This window comes from Moschus berezovskii, chromosome 7 (assembly GCF_049115385.1).
Source record: "Moschus berezovskii isolate FMDL1 chromosome 7, NW_MosBer_1.0, whole genome shotgun sequence".
Classification (NCBI taxonomy): Eukaryota; Metazoa; Chordata; class Mammalia; order Artiodactyla; family Moschidae; genus Moschus; species Moschus berezovskii.
In genome coordinates this window covers 16,195,209-16,217,451 of record NC_142466.1, presented here as the reverse complement: position 1 = coordinate 16,217,451, position 22,243 = coordinate 16,195,209, and the positions used below count along the sequence as shown (strand labels likewise).

Here is a 22,243-nt window from a genome sequence, read left to right as displayed (position 1 = left end):
GATGACTGAGTACAGGGTCACGGGGATTACGAACAATTCCTGAGTTGGTTGAGTTGCTTTCTCAATAAACACGTTAACCATTCCTGGTTTTAATGTATGTCTCAACTTAAAGCTTTCTTCAAACAAAACCCACATCAAAGACTAAAACTTCAATTCTTCAGTGGTTCCAAGGCGCGGTTTTTGTAGAAAATGCCTCACTCACCTTCGGTCTGAGGTTTGTATTACTAAAAGTTTTCTTCAGGGAAGATCCCAGAAACCACCAGCTGTTTGCCAAGGAGAGGGGGATGCTGTGGTCCTCCAGGCCCCCCAGGAGGATGGGTGTCAGTTGAATATGGTTCATGCAAGAAACACAGTTGGTGTGTGCTCAGCGGCTACGTCGTCTCCAACTGTTGTGCGACCCCATGGACTGTAGCCGACAGGCTCCCCTGTCCATGGGATTCTCCAGGCAAGAACACTGGAGTGGGTTGTCATTTCCTTCTCCAGGGGATCTTCCTGACCCAGGTATCAAACCCATGTCTCCTACATCTCCTCCACTGGCAAATGGATTCTTTACCACTGCGCCACCTGGGAAGCCCAGAACACAAATCCTAGTGGGCCTGATAGTGACCTCCCAGTATCCCCTGATTCTCTGAGATCTCGGATTCTCCAAGGAGGCTGCGTTGCCCCAGGGCCCAAGCTTCAGCTCTTCCCTCTGTTTTCTTGGCTGGGAACGTCAGAGGCTCTCAGGCAGCCCCCTTATTCCCACCACACTCCCCCACTTCACCCCCTGGCTTCTTAAAGAAGCCCAGCTTCATGTTTTTCCTAGGTTTCTTGGATCTATTCAAAGCCATCAAACCAAGAGTGGCTCGGATTCATCGGAACTGAGCGGCTTTCTGCATCGAGCAATCTGAAGCTCTCCTGGAAGGGGTCGCTGGAAGCTTTCAGGAAAAGTCACTGGATTTGTTTTCGGAAAGCTTAATACAGGCTCTTGGCAGAGCGGAATGCCGACAGGGCCAGATCGCGCACAAAGGAGAGGAGAAAAGAGGAAATTGCGGTTGGAGAGGTTCAGGGGGTGACCTCAAGGCCTCATAGCTGGGTCAGAAGGGCACTCAGATCTCAGGATTGCTGCTCTGCAGCCCGCCTGTCCCCTCTCCTTCTCAGGAAATCAGGGATTCTGAAAAACAGGATTTTCTCTAAGGGAAGTAGCTCAGCGAGAGTAGAGCAGTGGCCACAGGGAAGCCTGGGCCCAAAGTGGACCTCTCCATCGGGCAACAGACAACCTGCCAGGTGCCAGCTCCGGCTGAGGTGCCGAGGGCCACCATGAACAGCTAGGGCTCCAGTGTCCTGGCCTGGGTCCTGGCTCTAGCCTGGGCCTCCACCTGGCTGTTCCCCTCCCACTGCTGCCACATCACATGCTGCTTACAGTTCATCCTGGCTGCCCAGAGACCAAGCCTGACCTGTCCACTGATCCCCAGATGCCCTCCTGGCCTCAGTTTTTGATCCCTGCTCCCAAACCTTGGCTGCTGCACCAAACGTTTTGGGTTTATCAGACAGTGTTCTGCTGTTTTACATGAAGTTCTCTACCTGGAATTCCTTCTCCAGACACCAGACAGACACCAACTTGGTCTTAAAGACCTGGATCAAAGACACGTCATCAGATGACCCCCTTTGTACATTCGTCTCCTACAGCCCCCACCATGCTCTCTGAGGAATGTTGCATGTCCTTCTTAACTGCCGGCCTGTGAGCACCTCAAGGTGAGGACAGGTCTTCCTCATGGGGAGCTCAGCCAGGGCCTGGTCTCCAGCGAAGGCCCAGTGAATGTTCGCTAAGTAAGTGAATAACCGACATTCTCTTCTCTAAGTGTTTCTTTCCTTCCACACGTCTACCTTTTCTCTGTGAGACGAACCGCTCACCCTCTTGACTCCCTTCCAAGCTGGCTCTGTGCTGGCTGGGTTACTGACCCACAGGTTTCAGGCCTTGCTGTCCCTGCTCAGTTCTTATCAGTTCCCAGCACTCCTCATCTTCCACGTCCTTGTGCTCATTTCTCTCTCAAGTGTCTCCTGCTCTGCTCCAGCCAGCACCTGAAACGGTATTTCTTGTTCAGTTGCTCAGTCGTGTCCAACTCTTTGTGACCCCATGGACTGCAGCACCCTACTCTTTCCTGTCCTTCACTATCTCCCAGAATTTGCTCAAACTCATGTCCAACCATCTCATCCTCTGTCGTCCCCTTCTCCTCCTAACCCCAATCTTTCCCAGCTTCAGGATCTTTTCTAGTGAGTCGGCTCTTTGCATCAGGCGGCCAAAGTATTCAGCTTCAGCATCAGTCCTTCCAATGAATATTCAGGGTTGATTTCTTTTAGGATTGACTGGTTTGATTTCCTTGCTGTTCAAGGGACTCTCAAGACATGCTGTTCAAGGGACTGTTCAAGAGTCTCTTCCAGCACCACAGTTTGAAAGCATCAGTTCTTCGGCACTCAGCTTTCTTTATGATCCAGCTCTCACATCTGAACATGACTACTGGAAAAACCACTGCTTTGCCACAAGACAAATTTTCTGAGTGAGTTTTGTATCTCCGTGTATTTTCAGTCACCAAAAATAAAGGGAAGGGAAGAAACATTTAAAAAACACTTGTCCATCTCTACCATCCTGTGGTGTTTGCATCTGTCAGGGACACCATGTAAGGATAAAGAGAAGGGATGAACAAAGGCAGAAACTGAACACAATCAGTCAGGAAGAACAGGAAAAGCCTGTGAGGGGGGAAGTGTTGCTGTCAGAGGTAGAGCCGCCATCCCAGGCATGAAAACTTTAGCCTGGCCAATCCCAGAAGCCCCCAAGCAGGTGGAGACAGTCAAGGCTTGGTGAAATAAAGAACAAACTCTGAGATGGGGAAAAGTCTCTTAAAAATAACTGAGACTCTAAAAAAGTAAAACTGTGGGACTTCCCTGGTGGCTCAGAGGTTAAAGCAACTGCCTCCAATGCGGGAGACCCGGGTTCGATCCCTGGGTCGGGAAGATCCCCTGGAGAAGGAAACGGTAACCCACTCCAGTATTCTTGCCGGGAGAATCCCATGGACGGAGAAGCCTGGTAGGCTACAGTCCATGGGGTTGCAAAGAGTCGGACACGACTGAGCGACGGAACGGAACGTAAGGGATTTCCCTAGTGGTCCATGGTTAAGACTTCACTTTACAGTGCAGCGGGTGCAGGTTTGATCCCTGGTTACTTTGCCAACCAAGGTCCACCTAGTCAAGGCTATGGTTTTTCCAGTGGTCATGTATGGATGTGAGAGTTGGACTGTGAAGAAAGCTGATCGTCGAAGAATTGATGCTTTTGAACTGTGGTGCTGGAGAAGACTCTTGAGAGTCCCTTGGACTGCAAAGAGATCCAACCAGTCCATTCTAAAGGAGATTAATCCTGGGTATTCATTGGAAGGACTGATGCTAAAGCTGAAACTCCAATACTTTGGCCACCTCGTGCGACGAGTTGACTCACTGGAGAAGAGTCTGATGCTGGGAGGGATTGGGGGCAGGAGGAGACGGGGACGGCAGAGAATGAGATGACTGGATGGCATCACCGACTCGATGGACATGAGTTTGAGTGTACTCCGGGAGTTGGTGATGGACAGGGAGGCCTGGCGTGCTGTGATTCATGGGGTTGCAAAGAGTCGGACACGACTGAGCGACTGAACTAAACTGAACTGAACTGGAAGTTAAGACCCACATGCCTTGGGGTCAAAAAACCAAAACATAGAACAGAAGCAATATTGCAACAAATTCAGTAAAGACTTTAAAAATGATCCACATCAAGAACTTTTTAAAAAACTAAAAAAATAAGTGAAAAATACAACTATTGAGTATAACAAAAGAGAAGCAGTCTCAACGACACAGAGAATAAACGCATGGCCAGTGGGGAGAGGGAAGAGGGCAGGGGCAAGACAAGGGCAGGGGACAAAGAGGTACAGACTATTAGCTATAACATAGGGATGTTCTGTGGAGAAGGCAATGGCAAGCCACTCCAGTACTCTTGCCTGGAAAATCCCATGGATGGAGGAGCCTGGTGGGCTGCAGTCTGTGGGGTCGCTAAGGGTCGGACATGACTGAGCGACTTCACTTTCACACATTGGAGAAGGAAATGGCAATCCACTCCAGTGTTCTTGCCTGGAGAATCCCAGGGACGGGGGCACCTGGTGGGCTTCCGTCTATGGGGTCACACAGAGTCGGACACGACTGAAGTGACTTAGCAGCAGCAGCAGCAGGGATGTTCTGTACAGCTTGGGAACAGAGCCAATATTTTGCGATAACTGTAAATGGAGTATAATGTTTAAATATTATGAATCACTATACTGGACATCTAGAACATATGACACTTTATATCAACTAGACTTGAATTATAAAAATAAATTTTAAACAATGAGCATTGGTAAGGAAGAAGTTAGCAATTTCATATTAAACCCACTAAGGAGAGTGGCCCACGAGAACCCCATGCTAACACCCACGTCAAAGGCCAGAGAGAATAAATCAGAGAGTAAAAGAGAATCCAGGATGGCAGCACAAGGACAGCTAGCAGACTCCAGACCCATCTCGGGTCGTGGCTCTGCCCCTGGCGAATGCCACTGGGGCGGGCTCCTCATCCTCTTCCTCAGCTTTCTTATCTAACAGGCACATGACTTATGCCTCCTGGATAGGACTGGAGGATTAAGTGCAATGTGGGGCACAGACATTTTACTTCTCCAAGAACCAGATGCTAGGCGGTTAGCAGTCCTGAGTGAGTGCCTACTTTAACTTGGAAGTGTGGTTTCTTTCAAATCATGCTGTTGCTGAGGTAGTAAAGTTGTACCAGGCATAAAATGTGCACGCAGTTGGACTAATAGATACAAAGTGAAAGTTTAGTCGCGCAGTAGTGTTCCACTCTTTGCGACCCCATGGACACCAGGCTCCTTCGTCCATGGGATTTTCAAGGTAAGAGTACTGGAGTGGGTTGCCGTTTCCTTCTCCAGGGTATCTTCCCGACCCGGGGATCGAACCCAGGTCTCCCACATTGTAGACAGATGCTTTACCATCTGAACCACCAGGGAAGCCTAACAGATACAAGTGTACATAAAAAGTCTGGTAGCTCTGTCCCTCAGGTCTGAAAGAATGCTAGCTTCTGGCGCTACACTATCCCAGACAGGTTCTCTGGCATCTCCAGAGACAGGGATGGATGGAAGGCAATTCATAGACTCCAGTGGATGGTCTTTGCATCCTATATTCTGAAAGAGGGGCTTTCCAGGTGGTAATAGCGGTAAAGAACCCACCTACAAGGTGGGAAACAAGAGACCTGGGTCAGAAAGATCCTCTGGAGGAAGGCATGGCAACACACTCCAGTATTCTTGCCTGGAGCATCCCACGGATGGAGGAGCCTGGCGGGCTATAGTCCATAGCGTCTTGAAGAGTCAGATCCAGCTGAAGCGACTGAGCACACACACACACACACGTTCTAAAAGAGAGTTAGAAGGAATTCTCTGGTGGTCCAGTGGTTAAGACTTTGAGTTTCCATGGCAGGAGGCATGGGTTCAAACCCTAGCCAGGAAACTAAGATTCCACACACCGTGAGGCATAGCCAGAAAACAAAACAAAACAGAGCATTGAGAATCGGTTAAAGCAGAGACAGAGACATCTCACCAGCAATGGAAAAGAACTGTCTAGAAACCACCATCCTGATAACTTATTTTGAGCTTATATACTGCATGCTAGGGTGTCCACTGGTTCCCAACCCTGCCAAACACACAGAAACCGACTTCCCTACATACTGAAAACACACACAAGGTGTTAAACATTTTTCAGTTTTTCTGAGATGCTACTGATAGCTATCACTAAGCTCTGGTTTGGAATTTACCCCTGGCCCCTCCTGCATACTTTTTCCCAAGTGAATCCTAATTGAGGAAACATTTTTAAACAATCTGAATTTACATCCTGCTTGAAATTCATGCTGTGGGGCTTAAACAACACAGATCCTTTACTTACTCCCTTGCTGCAAAAATACTATTTATTTTTCTTGCAAATGGACCATAGATGAGGGTAAAACAAATGTCTTTCTGTCTTGAGATGTGTAAACCTAACTTTTTTTTTTCTTGGCCAAACTCTCAAAAGCCAAACATGGTACCAGCCTTGCCTCAAACAAACAAAACAATAACAAAAGACCTTTACCTCTCATCAAGCAGAAATCAGAAGCTCTGTATTCTATTTAGCCTCAGTTTGGCCATGACCTAGCTGGGAGACTATGGGAATTCTGTCCAGCTGTCTGGAGTGGAAGAGGAGATGGTTTGAAACACCATCCAACCCCTACGACTCTAAAATCCTAAGACTCTAAAACCCTATGACTCCAGGCCAAAACAAGGATCAATAATTACAAGATTTTGTTCTGAAAAATAGTTTAATATTGACTTAAAACATGGGTCCTGAGAATTCTTTGCCTACAATGCCTTCTTCAAAGGAAAACCTCCAACTTCCGACTCTGACCTGAGGAGGGGTCTATGTTTTTCTCATCAATCCTTTTAGTGTAGTAACACCTCCACCTGCTGGAGTTTTAGCTTTTTGCTGTTAAAGGTGGGAGGTGGTGGTGGCGGTTTCGTCACTAAGTCATCTTGGATTCTTGCAACCCCATAGACTGAGGCCTGCCAGGTTCCTCTGTCCATGGGATTTCCCAGGCAAGAATACTGGAGCCATTTCCTACTCCAAGGGATCTTCTCTTCCCAGGGATTGAACCTGGGGATCCTGCATTGCAAGCAGATTCTTTACTGCTGTGCCACCAGGGTAGGAGGTGTTTGGTAAAGATTCCAGGCCTCAGGGGCAAGCTGGGTTCCTAGAGGAGGGTTCCTCCTCTACTACATCCTTTTTTAAGGAAGGTGGAGCCCTGGGCTGAGAACTTTTTCTTTCACCCCTGGAAACTCATGGTGGGGCTGCCCTGGGCTGGAGGAATGACTAAGAATCCCCCCAGAAGCAGGCACTCAGCGTGGGTCAGAATTTCCTCACTTTTCTGTAAGATGATCTCCTGGCCCCTCCTCAGAACCTCAGTCCCAGGGATCCAGTGAATGCCTCTGGGACCAGAGTTCTGTGGAAACATAACCAGGAGTCTGACTAGTGCGAGTTTGGCTTGAAGAGAGGCAGGCTGGTGGGTGGAGGCCGTGGGAAGGCCCAGGTCTCAGCCCCGAAGAGCTTCAATCGCCCTCCTTCAGCCTTAGGCCCTGCCGCCCCTATCTCCAGTTGGGGGGGTTCCTCGAAGTTGTTTAAGGAGCCCACTCCTCCTCTTCAAGACCAGGGGCCTGGGAATTCCCTGGCGGTCCAGTGGTTAGGACCCCATACTTTCACTGCCAAGGGCGTGAGCTCCATCCTTTTGTCAGAGACCTAAGATCCCACAAGCTTTGAGGTGCAGCAAAAAAAGGTGCTGGGGAGGGGACGATTCCCTGTGGCTCAGGGGTAAAGCATCCGCAAGCCAGTGCAGAAGATTTGGGTTCCATCCCTGATCCAGGATATCCCACGTGCTAAGGAGCAACCAAGCTTGTGGACCATAGTGAGCCTGTGCTCTGCAGCCCAGAGGCCACAAACAGAAGCCCACGCGCCCTAGAGCCCGCGCTCCCCAGCACGAGAAGCCAAGACAATGAGAAGCCTGGGCACCACAACTAGAGAGGAGCCCCCACTTGCAGCAACTAGAGAAAGCCCATGTGCAGCAACTAAGACCCAGTAGAGCCCCAAAATAAAAGACCAGAGGCCTTCCTCTCATTCCAGAATCAGAGAAGGCCGAGGCCTGGGTGTGCCGTCCAGCCTCTGCTCCTTGCCCTGAGAGTCTCCACTCCCCACTCCAGGCCTCTGAGAACGGGACACGGACAAGGCCGTTCAGCCTGGTGGGTCTGCAATGCTTATGTATGTCTTTCATGCCTTGCATGCTGTGCACATGGTCTTCTGTCGATGGGGTTGAACCTGCAAAGCCACACCATTTTCCTGCTCCATCACTGATGGAGACATTTTGGGGTCTTGTCGGGGGCAGTTATCTGAGCTCTGGACTCCAGGGAGGGTACAGCCCCTTCAGGGCAAAAAAGAACACCAGCAGTGCCTGAGAAGGGGCCGGTCAGCCTCTGAGTGCAGAACAGAGGCTCCAGGGCCTGCCCTTCCCCCAGGCTCCCTGCCCATGCCTGGGGGAGCACCCCACCTCTGCGACTCAGCTCTCTCCCACACCCATCCCCCCATACACTGTGCCCCCAGCTTCGGGGCCCATTCCCACTACAAAGCCCACCCAGCCAGGCCCACCGAGGCAAGGTACAGAAATGAAAACATCCCCGTGAGCTGTATGGTGACTGAAAGCCCACAGCTCTTCCAGATTCGCCCAGCGCAGCCCACCCCCCTGCTCTTGGGTCAGCTGGAGAATCTGCCAAAGAGTCTGACAAGCACCCCTGGGTACACACTGGGTGGGCGGTGTCTCCGCTATCCCTCTGAGAGGTCATCTTTCCACCATCCCTCCTTTCCCACCACCCCATCAGGACTTCTCTATTTCACAGGGAAATGTCAGGGTCCTTCTCAGCTGCCTCGGCACTGTTCTACCAGAAGTCAACAGTCAACAAAGATCTGTAGAAGGCAGTGTTTGAGAGACAAAGTAGTTTGCCCAGCTCTCAAAGAAATGTGACTCAGATAGATCACTGACATCCTAGATTAGATCTAGACTCCCTTCCTTTGCCTTCAATTTTTTTTTGGCTCCTGCATGGTCCAACACACCTCTTCTAGCTGAGACATTCCCAGTCAAGCCCTTGGCTGTCCTTGAAAGGGACTCTAGATAATGCTAGAAAGCATATAGATTGCTTATGGATTACAGCATCCAAAGTAAGGTGTGGAGAAGGACACAGCAGCCCACTCCAGTATTCCTGCCTGGAGAATCCAATGGACAGAGGAGCCTGGCGGGCTATGGTCCATGGGGTTGCAAAGATTCAGACACAACTGAAGTAACTTGGCACTGCACAGCAAGGGAAGATGAGCGTATGGAGTCCCTGTCGATACAGGCATACCTGTTCTCAGGTACACCCATCGCTTTAGAGAGACAAAAAGCTATCATGTACATTTCGCCTATTGGATCCTTAATCACTGTCCTGGAAAGGGCAGAGGAAGCAGGAGGCAAGATAAAGATTCAGGGACTTTGGAGAAGGTACTATTCAAGAGCAAGGTCTCTTGGTCCTGCATAGCTTGGATGGAAGTGTCACTTTAAGGACCCACTGAAACCAAGGATCAGCCTTCAGGAAACCCTCACGCTGGGTCCAAAGTGTGCATAGTGGTGTCTGTCCATTTCCCCAGGCCCTGGATTCCTGGAGAGCCCACACCAGAGCCCATATGCCTTCAGTTCAGTTCAGTTCAGTTCAGTCGCTCAGTCGTGTCCGACTCTCGCGACCCCATGAATCACAGGGTAAACAGTTTGAGCCTTTACCCAGATGGTAGATTTCAGAGCCCCCAGAATACTATGGACTGGTACCGTTTTTTAAACTTGTCTAGAAAATTCTATTCATTGAAACTTGGCTTGGAGGCTCACTCTTCTCTGGTAATCTCTCCAAGGTTCTACATGGAGCCCTTCATAGTGGAAATAAGCCCTGGAAAAGAGTGTTATAACTAGATAAGCTGACTTCCCTCGTAAACACTGTAGGAAGGACCCTGGTTGGAGAGACATCCATTTCTGGACTCAGTGGTCTGCCAAATGAGATCTCTAGTATCACTGCTCAGTTAGTAGTAGAGGAAAAAACCAAACAGGTTTCTGCTTAGCCTCAACACCTTTTCCCATATAACCACCCAGGTAGGTCAAGCTCTTTAATGAAGTCAGTAACTGAATTTTAGCAAGCATCCCTGATGATTTGAGAAAGTCTGTCTGAATTGGTGTATTACATAGGATACTAACAATTAATACTGAGTCCTAACTATGTGTCCTAACCACCAGTTACATGGATTGACTCATTTAATTCTCACAATGACTCTATGATGTAAGAACACTTTTTATTCCCATTCTATAGATGAGAAAACTGAGGCACACATTACATAGTGAGGCAACCAGAAAGAAGCCTGGGCAGTCTGCCTCCAGACCCTTCCACACAACCACTGGAAACATAGCCTGTGCCCCTGGGGTATAATTCTCTCTTGCTGGACAAACTGAGCCCTAGAGCAGGTAGGTAGCTTCTTTGACACTGGAGTCGGGGCCAATGGCTCCATCTTCCAGACCCCAAAACTTGTGGGGTTGCTTGGGGCAACAGCCACACCCATGCCAACTCAGAATCCAGTGACCCCAGAAGAATTTCCTTACTGGCATCCACTGTTCTGTCTCCTTTCTCTCCTTTCTCCCCTTTTGGGCCTCGATCACCTAGAACAGAGAGGAAAACCCACATTAGAAATGGAAATAAATCCGCATGGTGAACAAAGTCTTATCTGCAGGAGACATTAACCCCAAACCAGAGAAATGTTGAGGCAGCAGCCCACAGACCTGAAGGGTATGTATGGCAGGAAGGGTAAGAGCTTGAGTCAATTATGCTGCCTGTCCAGTCCTCCTTGGAAGCAGGGTGGGTGGGCACCAAGCCGAGAAGTTTCCTTCCCTCTTAATTAAAACACAGAGGAGCATCGCAGCACAGACTTAAAGGAGTGCATGGTATCCCATAGGGAGAAGACAAAGAAAAGATACTCCTATTGAATAGCCAAAATGTTAGAAGCTCAAATCCAAGGTTGCTCTAATAAGCATGCAGGGAGAAAAGGAAGCAGGGAGGGTCCTCAGTTACAAAGAAAAACATAGGTTCTACATCAGGAAGATTTTTTGGTGGGGGAGGCTATACAACATGAGGGAGAGTTTCCAGGGAATTGTGGCATTTCCTTCCCAGGATATGGTTAAAAGAACAGAGCTCTTTTCTCAGCTAACATCTCACTCTACAAAGAAGTTGAAAGGTCCTGACACCACTCAAGGGGACATTAAAAAGACCAGGGGATTCCATCCAAGTGCCTCCAGAAAGACAACTGCAATTCAAAAGCTTATGGCCAATTCTCTCATGAAGAAAAGGAAGCCAGCAAGTTCCAGGGGAAGATGCCTTGTGTGATCCAAGCTTTGAGAAAGGCAACCATATATGTAAATATGAATGTGCTTCTGGAAAAAAGGCTGGCAGGATGTGCTCCAAAGTGTTTACAGTAGTTACTCTCAGAGGCAAGCACATAAGAGATCACGAAGGAGGGCACTCACTGTTTGCTTTAGGCTTTATACGTTTCTGTGCTGTTAAATTGTTTTCAGTAAGCATGTGCTGCTCTTGTAATGTGTTTTAAAATCAGTCTTTTCAAAATGTGGATATAAGAGGAAGGAAAACCTCAGTCTGTTTAATCACCAGTCAGAAAGTAGAATAAAAATTCCCAGTGATCCAAGATTAACAGGTCATCCTTGATGTGGGGTGAGAATAAGTGAGGAGGCAAAGACCAGGGAAAGAGGGTCAGATTTCTTCTTCTGCAATGGTGCTAGGAGGTTTGGACACTTGAAATGAACATGAAAAGATGGGAATGACTATAAAGTGGGCTCCCCTGAAAATGAACAAGGTGACTATTAACATGAAGGAAAACAAGTCAGAAGAAACACTATGGACAGTGGAAATCTGAGAACTGGTTAAAGCTTTAACTATTTGGGGGATCAGAAGAATATGACAAACTGTAAGGAACCTGGCAGTACTGGACGGAGGGGCTACCCTGGGTTTGTAGTCTCCTGGCCCGGTTTCCTCTGGTTACGTCACTGAACTACAACTGCGGAACACTCCCTTGCATTTCTACAGTGCTTTCGAGTTACCATGTTTTCACTCATATACATTCCATGTAATCCTCAGGAGAGCCCTATGAACTAAGGCATCATAAGGACTTCTAGTTTGGGGATGCAGAAACTGATGCTTAATGGGAATGCCCTGGTGGCTCAGTGGTTAGGATGCCACGCTTCCACTGCAGGGGGCATGGGTTCGATCCCTCATCCAGGAAGTAAGATCTCTCATGTCACATGGCATGGCCAGAAAGAAAAAAAAAAAGGAAGAAAAGCAGCAGATGCTTAAGGAGATTCAGTGACTTGCTCGAGGTCACTCAGCGGGTCAGTGGCAGAACCAGAATTTGAACCCAGTCTACACTCCTGTGCCCATGTTGGTGCGCAGGGGTGGGTGGTGAGCAAGCATGCTCTGAGGTGCAGTGTTACCTTTGAAGCCACGCATGCCCATTGGTCCAGTGGCTCCCAGCTTCCCTTCGTCGCCCTTAGGGCCAGGCAGTCCTGGGGTCCCTCTCTCCCCTGGCAGACCTAGGGAGACAAGAAAGTTTTCGGGCCTCAGACTCAGAACTGGAAGGGCCCTCAGTAACCACTGTCTGGCTCAACCATGCATCTTCCTGTTGCCTCTGCTTCTTGATTTTTTTCAGTTAAAGATGCTGCAAAAACAGAGCCCAAAAGGCCAACACAAACTCTCCCCATCAGCACCTTTAACCCAGTGAGTCTGGATCCCTCCCCAAGAAACGTCCAAGTCTATTGTGAGCAATGTTGGAGGTGCCAAACTCATTTGGGTGAGCTTTCCTTAGCTCTACCTATGCTGGAGATTTAGATTTGCAAAAAAATTGTGAGCCTTTTGAATGTGTCAGGCATTTTCCTGAATGCTTCTCATTAAGTATCTTATTTAATCCTCCCCATAATCTGAGGTGTTATTCCACCTGTATTAGGAATGAGAAAACTGAGGCCCAGAGAGGTGAGGCAACCTGCCCAAGGTCACACAGCAGACACTGTTGGAGACAGGATCTTAGCCCTGATGGGCTGGCTTCATCTCATGCTGGATGAAAAGGGCTTATTGGTATTTAGGGTAAGAAGAAAATGAAATCACTCCTCATTCTATGGAAAAAAAAAATAGGTCCCTTCCCTGCAGCAAACACAGGCAAGTGTAGAGAAGGGGACGGCAGGCTGACAAGGAGGGAGGAAGTCCGAAAGCTCAGTAATTGGGGCGAGACAGGCTGCTGATCCATCAGACCCCAGGGCTCCTAGCCACAAGGCCTGTGACACAAGCGCAGGTCACCATGGAGACCGGAAATCAACAATTGCTTTCACCCAGTGAGGCCTCCGCCCCTGGAGGCCTGACCTAAGCCCGAAGTTATCTCCGCAAAGCAGGGCACTCTGATTAACTAATTAATTGTTCTTCCTGCTTTGAATCTTAGTTCGTTTTCTTTGGCCTTTTTCCAAGACATGAAGAAATCTGTCTTTCACTTATGATTCCTCTACAGCAAACACCAAATGACCAGGGTCCCAAGAGGGTGGAAGGACATCAGAAAAGGGCTTGATTTCTTTTCTTTTTTTCCCCTAACATAACATTCCTGTAGGCCAACAGCCCTGCTGTCATGGAATTCTGAATCTCATGCAGGATATGCCCAGGGGTCCCCCATCCCATCACTGACTGAAGGAGAAAAAGAGGTTCCACCGCTCTGGAAGCCCTTGGGCATCCTTAACTTCTGAGTTTAGGGAGCTGCGCTGAGAAGCAGAGGCTAGGAGTGAAGGCCAGGCTGTGAGCTCCGCCTCCACCAGCCTCTGCCTCCTTCTCCCATTTGCAGCCTCCTTAGAGATTTAGGAAGGAGAGGGTTTGGAGGTGTAATTCCTGACATAAATAAGCAGATACCTTTCCTCTGATAAGCCTCCCCTTTTCTTACATCACTTAGAACATGGGTCCCCAACCTCCGGGATCTAATGCCTGAGCATGCAGGCATGCTCAGTCATTTCAGTTATGTTCGACTCTTTTCAACCTATGGACTATAGCCTTCCAGGCTCCTCTTGTTCATGGGATTCTCCAGGCAAGAATACTGGAGTGGGTTGCTGTGCTCTCCCCCTGGGGATCTTCCCAATCCAGGAATCGAACCCATGTCTCCTTCATCTCCTGCATCCTAGGCAGACTCTTTACCCACTGAGCCACCTGGAAGCCCCAAGAAGACTCTACACTCTCCTAGAAAAATGCTGCTCACAGCAGAGGCTCCGGAATTGACAGGCTGGGATGCAAAGTTTGATAAGGCAATGGAACAGGAACTCCTGAGACAAGGCATCTAAGGAGAACACAGTCTTTCTGGAAGGTCCCAAAGTACCCTCCCTGTCAGCTACTGGACCTTCCAGGCTGTCACTAGGGCATGCAGCACAGGGCAGGAGAGGACAGGTATCTACTGACTGGGGTGGTTTCTGCAGAAGCAAGCAGTCAAGTGCTGGGGACTCAGGAAATGCCGAGGGGGTGCGGCATACTTGAAGGGTTGCTCTGGATCAGAGGACACGCTCGATTCCTTCCGATGATCCTGGTCTCAGGGGCCTTGAAGGGTTGCTCTGGATCAGAAGACACCCTCGATTCCTTCCGATAAGCCTGGTCTCGGGGGCCCTGACTCCCAGGGTGGGGAGAGGCTTCAGGGAGCTGTGATACTCCCGTGCACTCTTTTCCTTCAGATCCTGGTACTTTCTATGGAAAAGGATTTGCTCCATCCTAATGGTACACCACTTAAACAATGTTTTAAGCTTTCCAAATCAGAAAGAACTTATATATGTTTTTAACTGACTTATATTAACAACAGGGCTTCTCTGGTGGCTCAGATGGTAAAGAATCTGCTTGCTACGTGGAAGACCTGGGTTCAATCCCTGGGTAGGGAAGAGCTCCTGGAGGAGGGCATGGCAACCCACTTTAGTATTCTCACCTGGAAAATCCCATGGACAGAGGAGCTTGACAACTACAGTCCAGAGGGTCACAAAGAGTCGGACACGACTAAGAGACTGAAACACACAGTGTTACACCAACAACCTCTTAGTCTTTTAACAGAACAGGGCGTCCAAAGCTGAGTCGATTAGGGACTGCCCTGAGAGCCCTATCACCGACAGCAACGATAAAACAGAAAGTCAGGGATGGATGGGGAGTCCCTTCCCTTCCTGGTATGTCCAGGTCCCTCCCGGGGCACCCATTACCTCGAAGTCCAGGTAGTCCAGGGATTCCAGGCTCGCCTTCTTTCCCTGCATCCCCTGGATCACCTTTGGGGCCTGGTGGTCCTGAAAGGGTGACAAACAGCACTAAGGTTAGAGGATGGCTTTCTGGAGCAGGTCGCCTGCAGAGGAATCAAAAACCCCCTCTGAGGGACTTCCCTGGTGGGTCAGCTGTTAAGAATCTGTCTTGCAATGCAGCCACACGGGTTTGATTCCTGGTCAGGGAACTAAGGTTCCACATGATGCAGAGCAGCTAAGCCCTCAGGCCACAACTACTGAGCCCACAGGCCACAGTGAAAGATTCTGTGTGCTGCAAATAAGACCTGATGCAGCCAAATAAATAAATATTAGAAATAAAAAAAAAACCCTCACTCCCACAGAAAGGAAGAGTCAAAAATATGCTTTGGAGGCACATGGGGCCCTACTTAGTCCACCTTTGTGTGTGTGTGTTGTGGGGTGGAGGGAGGCAGAAATCAGGGAAACCTTCCTGGAAGAAGTAACATCTACAGTGAAATTGCAAGGAAGAACAGAAGTGGCTAAGTAAAGGGAGGAGTGGGAGTGTGTTACGGACTGAATGACTGTGGCTCCCTCATCCCAATATCAAATGTATGTGTTGAAGTCCTACCCTCCTATGTGATGGTATCTGGATTTGGGGCCTTTTGGGAGATGATTAAGGTTAGTTGAGGTCATGAGGGTGGGGCCCCCATAATGGGATTAGTGCCCTTATAAGAAGAGACCTCTGAGAGCAGTCTCTCTCCCTCCCTTCCTCACACTGGTACTGGCAAGCATGTTTTATCTGCTATAGGAGGATCTGGCGAGAAGGCAGCCATTGCCAGGATGAAGGCTTGTACCTGAACCCAATCCTGGTTTCAGATTTCCAGCCTCCAGAACTGTGAGAAAGAAATCTCTGCCTTTTAAGCTGCCCAGCCAGTCTGTGGTATTGTTGTTTAGTCGCTAAGTTCTGACTCTTTGTGATCCCATGGACTACAGCCCGCCAGGATTCTCTGTCCATGGGATTTCCCAGGCAAGAATACTGGAGTCAGTTGCTGTTTCCTTCTCCAGCAGATATTCCCAACCCAGGGACCAAACCCAAGTCTCCTGCACTGGCAGGTGGATTCTTTATCACTGAACCACCAGGGAAGCCTGTGGTATTGTTATAACAGCCTTAACCTAAGACACAGTGAAAGGGGAAAGTTCCAGGCAGAGAGAACAATCCCCATAAGATCTGTGAGAGTTGGTAGGATTGGAAGCCAGGGGGACACATGATGGGGTAAGAAGGGTGAGAAACTGGAGGGTCTCTGAGGCCTGGTGCAAGTGTTGAACTTGACCCTGAGGGCACCAGAAGCCACAGGAGGGACCTGCAACACAAGTGTGGCCAGATCTGCACACAAGGAAGAGCGCTCAGGCTGCAGTATTGGAAAAGGGATGGGAACAGGGGGAAACAGAGGCAGGGAGGCCAAGGAGGAGGTGGCACCCAGCTGAGAGGCGGGGGAGCCCTGAATTAGGGAAGTAGCCATGAGGAGGGATGTCAGTGGCTGTTAAGAGGTAGAAGAGATAGACCTTAGCCAAGGTAGGTGAAAGCAGAGGAGGCAGCCAGGATCAGGTTCAGATTTCTAGTTTGAGCCCCTGGATGGAAGAGGGGTTTCTAAATGCTCCTCAGTGGGGCCTCCCTCTACGGCGAGGCTCCAGCACGGCAGGGCCCCCTGTGTGATCCGAGTCAGTCCACACATGCTGGGTTCAGATCACCACGCAGCCAGCTAGTGAGTGAGGGAGCCGTGGATCAGCTCGGGGCTGTCTGGCCCCATCCACCCTGCCTCGCTCATCATGCTAGATGTCACACCATTCCCAGAAGAGACCTGACCCTTCATGCCCTGCAGCCTGCTATTCCCAGGCTGGCGAGGCAGGGGGACCTCCCCATCAATCTCCTATCACTACCTGCCCACCAACACTGCTCATTGCCACTCTCGTGGCCAAGCCTTCTCTGATCCATCATTCCTGCCACATGTGGGCACAGCCTGTTTGAACACATGTCCTTGGTGCTATTTGAAACTTCTCCCACACTGCCGTGTCCTGTAGCCACGAGTGTACATGTTCTCTCTTTCCTAACAAAATGGCCAGCTCCCTGAGACAGGACCACACCCTTGGCATCTCTGTACTGGCTGTGAAGACCCAGATTCTAAGCTCTCCATTCTGGCTTCTCAGAGAGACAAAAAAGAGGACCAAGGAAAATGCCCCAACTATACTGCGCTGGGTCAAACTGTCCCTGCCAATTTCGTGTCCACCTGGGACCTCAGAATACGACCTTCTTTGAAAACAGAGACTTGGCTGCTGTAATTAGTTAAGATGAGGTCAGAATGGAGTAGGGTGGGTCCTAACCCAATTTCTGGTGTCCTGACAGACAGACACATGGGCAGAAGGCCAGGTGACCATGGAGGCTGAGGTTGGAACGATGCAACTACACACCAAGGAACACCACAGATAGCCAGCAACATCAGAAGTCAGAAAGAGGCCAAGAAAGATTCTCCCCCAGAGCTTTGAGAGGGAGGATGGTCCTGTACACACCTGGATCTCAGACTTCCAGCCTGCAGAACAGTGAGAGAATCGATTTCTGTTGTTTCAAGTCACCCAGGGGCTTCCCTGGTGGCTCAGTGGTAAAGAATCCACCTGCCAATGCAGGAGACTTGGGTTCGATCCCTGGATCAAGAAGATCCGCTGGAGGAGGAAATGGCAACCCACTCCAGTATTCTTGCCTGGGAAATCCCATGGACAGAGGAGCCTGGTGGGCTACAGTCCATGGGGTTGCAAAGAGTTGGACACAACTGAGTGACTAAACAACAATAAGCCACCCAGGTTGTGGTGCTGTCATGCAGCCCTAGGAAACCAAAACATGTATACTCGACCCCTAGCAGTCATACTTGCACAATAAATATTTGCCGAATGAATGAGTATATGAGATCAGAGGGTGTTAAGACACACAAAACAGCCAGGCGGCCAAGATCAAGATGTACTGATACATTCCCAAAGTTGGCACTGTCCTCAGACCCTAACCAAAGTTGACAGCGGTTTAAGAATTCAATGGCATGAGAACAGGGGAAAAAAGGAATCAACAATTGAAAAGTGCACAAATCATTAAACAAGGCATTGATCATGTGAGGAGGACCGCAGTTTGTAATCATCTTCCTATCTTCACCAGGGCTTCTCTGGTGGCTCAGCCAGTAAAGAATCCGCCTGCAATGCGGGAGACCTGGGTTCGATCCCTGGGTTGGGAAGATCCCAGGTCTCCCGCATTGCAGGCGGATTCTGGAGAAGGGAACGGCTACTACTACTACCTACTCCAGTATTCTGGCCTGGAGAAACCTATGGACCGTACAGCCCATGGGGTCGCAAAGAGTTGGACACGACTGAGCAACTTTCACTCCTCTTTTCTAGGAAGAAAAACAAAGTAAGACTGGCCGTGTGGACCTCAGCTTTCAGACAACAGAACCGAGACACCACACCTGTTGGGAACACGCCTAAGATTACACCGCAGAGAAAGCCAGGGGAAAGAAGCACGTGAGCTTTAAAATGCCCATGCCAGCAACCCCCTGGCCAAGTCAAGGCTGCTGCAAAGACTGCTGACAGCAGTTCCTGAATCTCTGCCCATCACCAGTTGTCACAGGACTGTCACCCTCCCTGCCCCCAGACCACTCCACCCCTTTTCACTCTTCCCTGCTCCTTCCTGCCCTCCCCATGGGAAACTCGGCACCCTGGGCTCACGCAGGTCAATGATGCTATGGACCATTTCCTCCATTTCTTCTATGCACTCCAAGGTGGGTGTGACCCAACACATGGACCTTCCCAGCAGCAGTTCTGGCAAAAACAGGATGCTCCCCAGTGGACTAACTCTGATGGAGAGGCATCAGGGGGGCAGAGATCACTTGGAAGATGGGGTTTGAGGATGGAGATCTTGGGTTCAAATTCTGGGTCTGTAAAACCGAAGTAGAAATTCCTTCCTCAGGTGTTTGCAGAGAGGAGTAAGGGAACTCAGTGACATGGTGGATATAAACGGGCTTGAGAACCTATGAGTGGCAAGACCGCCCCTGACCATCTGTACCCCACTCTTCAAAACGCTTCATCAGAACTATGCTGAGGTTACAGAGGATGGCTATCAGAATAGCCGCATCTGAAACCCCCCTGCCAGTTCAATAAGAGCCAGATTCTAAAAATATCCTACACATGGATAGAGTTTTTAAGACACAACTAAGTGCTTAGTGTGGGCTTCCCTGGAGGCTCAGTGGTAGAGAATCCACCTGCCAATGTCTGGGTTGGGAAGATCCCCTGAAGAAGGAAACGGCAATCCACTCCAGTATTCTTGCTTGGGGAATCTCATGGCTATACTCCATGAAGTCGTGAAGAGCCAGACATGACTGAGAGACTAAACAACAACAGCAAGTGGTTAGTGAAGACCTTTTTTAGAGATTAACTGGGAAGAAGCCAGGGTCGCTAGTGAAGGCAGGTGCTGATTTCCAGGGCTCAGTCGTGGCCTCGGGTGGTACTAGCCAGGCTGACTCAGAGGAGCCTGGAATGTGGCCAGTCTGGGCCTCAAGGGGCCAGGCTGTCTGGAGCTCTGAGGACCAAGCACTTCTTCAAATCAGTGCTGACTGCTGGTGATGCATTCTTGGGATCTATTTGTTCTACTTCAGTCACTATGTTTGACTCCTTGCGACCCCTTGGACGGCAGCATGTCAGGCCTCCCTGTCCCTCACCAGCTCCCAGAGTTTGCCCAAGTTCATGTCTATTGAGTTGGTGATGCCATCCAACCGTCTCATCCTGTCACCTCCTTCTCCTCCTGCCCTCAATCTTTCCCAGCATCAGGGTCTTTTCTAATGAGTCAGCTCTTTGCATCAGGTGGCCAAAGTAGTGGAGCTTCAGTTTCAGCATCAGTCCTTCCAGTGAATATTCAGGACTGATTTCCTTTAGGATGGACTGCTTTCATCTCCTTGCAGTCCAAGGGACTCTTAAGAGTCTTCTCCAACACCACAGTTCAAAAGCATCAATTCTTCAGTGCTCAGCCTTCTTTACAGTCCAAGTCTCACAGCCGTACATGACTACTGAAAACCTAACTCGGGATCTGACTACTCGGGACCTGACTTGATGTCATTTTCTCAGGAAGCCAGGCTGAAAATCAGGAGCTTGCTTGGACTCCTCCCTTTCCTCTGCCCTGCCCCCTTCACAGCTCTCATCCAGGTGATTCCCGAGGCTTGTCTCTCCCTCCTCCCTCACTGCCTCCCTCATTGGGGTCCTCCCAGCCTCCCTTCCTGGCTCCAGCTTCTCTTTCTGGCCCACCGTTACTGTCTGATTGATCCCATCAGAATCAGGTGATCTCGGAGCCCTTGGAAGCCCCTCACACTACGACGAGCTGCCCTCTCTGTTGGAGACTCCTGCAAATCATTGCCAACCTGACCCCTTCTTCTGCAAACTCACAGTCTGATGCTTCTTGATACAAATTCTCCTCCACCTCAGGCAAAGCTCTCTCCTCATGGTGTCCCCAAATTCTAGCCAAGTCCTTTCCCTTCTAAGAGACCCATCGCTCTCAGCTCTGAAGCTCACCTTCACACTCACCCCTCTGCTCTCAGAGGGCACCATGGCGGAACCCCCACATCTCAGAGCTGGGAGGAGCCTCGAGTATCACTGTGCACAGATTCCCCAGGAAGCATCCGAGTCTGGACAGACCACCCTATACCCATGCGCCCATCACTGTCACTCCTCTCAGACTGTGGTCCCCAGAGACTAGAGCCCCACTCTCCACGGCCCTGGGCTCACACAGCATCCAGCACATGGGTGAGATTCAAGGAATGACTTCTGGGGAGTCGTGGAAGCTGTTATATGGTGTCAGCCATCCCAGTGGTCCCTGCATGAGCATTGTTTTTAATTTTATTGTAGTATAGTTGATTTACAATGCTGTGCTAGTTTCTTCTATGTAGCAAAGTGACTCAGTTATATATATATAATATTTTTATATTTACAATATGCTGACAAAGTCTGTCTAGTCAAAGCTATGGTTTTTCCAGTAGTCATGTATGGATGTGAGAGTTGGACTGTAAAGAAAGCTGAGCTTTGATGGGATCAGTCAGACAGTAACGGTGGGCCAGAAAGAGAAGCTGGAGCCAGGAAGGGAGGCTGGGAGGGCCCCAATGAGGGAGGCAGTGAGGGAGGAGGAAGAGACAAGCCTCGGGAATCACCTGGATGAGAGTCGTGAAGGGGGCAGGCAGAGGAAAGGGAGGAGTCCAAGCAAGCCCCTGATTGTCAGCCTGGCTTCCTGAGAAAATGACATCAAGTCAGGTCCCAAGTAGTCAGATCCTGAGTTAGGTTTTCAGTAGTCATGTACAGATGTGAGAATTGGACTGTAAAGAAGACTGAGCACCGAAGAATTGATGCTTTTGAACTGTGGTGTTGGAGAAGACTCTTGAGAGTCCTTTGGACTGCAAGGAAATCAAAGCAGTCCATCCTAAAGGAAATCAGTCCTGAATATTCACTGGAAGGACAGATGCTGAAGTTGAAACTCCAACACTTTGGCCACCTGATGCGAAGAACTGACTCATTGGAAAAGACCCTGATGCTGGGAAAGACTGAAAGCAGGAGGAGAAGGGGATGACAGAGGATGAGATGGTTGGATGGCATCACCGACTTGATGGACATGAGTTTGAGCAAGTTCTGGAAGATAGTGAAGGACAAGGAAATCTGGTGTGCTGCAGTTCATGGGGTCACAAAGAGTTGGACACAACTTAGCAACTGAACTGAATTGATATATTTCATATTTTCCATTACGGTTTACCACAGGATACTGAATACGGTTCTCTGTGCCACATAGTAGGACCATGTTGCTTATCTACTCTATATACAATACTTTGCATCTGCTAATCCCAAACTCCCAGTCCATCCCTTCCTGCCTCCCCCTCCCCCAAGGCAACCACAAGTCTGTCCGCTGTATCTCTGAGTCTGTTTCTGTTTCACAGACAGGTTGATCCGTATCATACTTCAGATTCCACGTGTAAGTGACATCATATGATATTCTTCTTTCTCTTTCTGATTTATTTCACTTAGTATGATCATCTCTAGGCCCATTCATGTTTCTGCAAATGCGTTATTTCATTCTCTTTGAGTAATGCTCGGATGAGTTTTAAGATTCTCACCATCTACACCATTGCCGTCTCATCATTTCTATCACTGGAGCAGGTCGGAAAAGAGGTAAGCTGGGACAGGAGGGCAGAGTCCACTTCTCCTCAATCATAGGAACAGACCAGAGTC

At 49.4% G+C, this 22,243-nt stretch overlaps 1 protein-coding gene across 2 annotated transcripts in view; it reads right to left on the bottom strand.

Annotated features, from left to right (window-relative positions):
• SCARA5 (scavenger receptor class A member 5) overlaps positions 1–22,243 on the bottom strand; it is a 136,472-nt gene that overhangs the window by 27,309 nt on the left and 86,920 nt on the right. For both annotated transcript variants that reach the window (XM_055428089.2, XM_088837831.1), the window contains 3 exons: positions 14,942–15,022; positions 12,179–12,277; positions 10,283–10,339 (listed from right to left, as the gene is read on the bottom strand). In XM_055428089.2, coding sequence (XP_055284064.1) covers positions 10,283–10,339; positions 12,179–12,277; positions 14,942–15,022 — 237 coding nt within the window. The remainder of the gene's footprint in view (positions 1–10,282; positions 10,340–12,178; positions 12,278–14,941; positions 15,023–22,243) is intronic.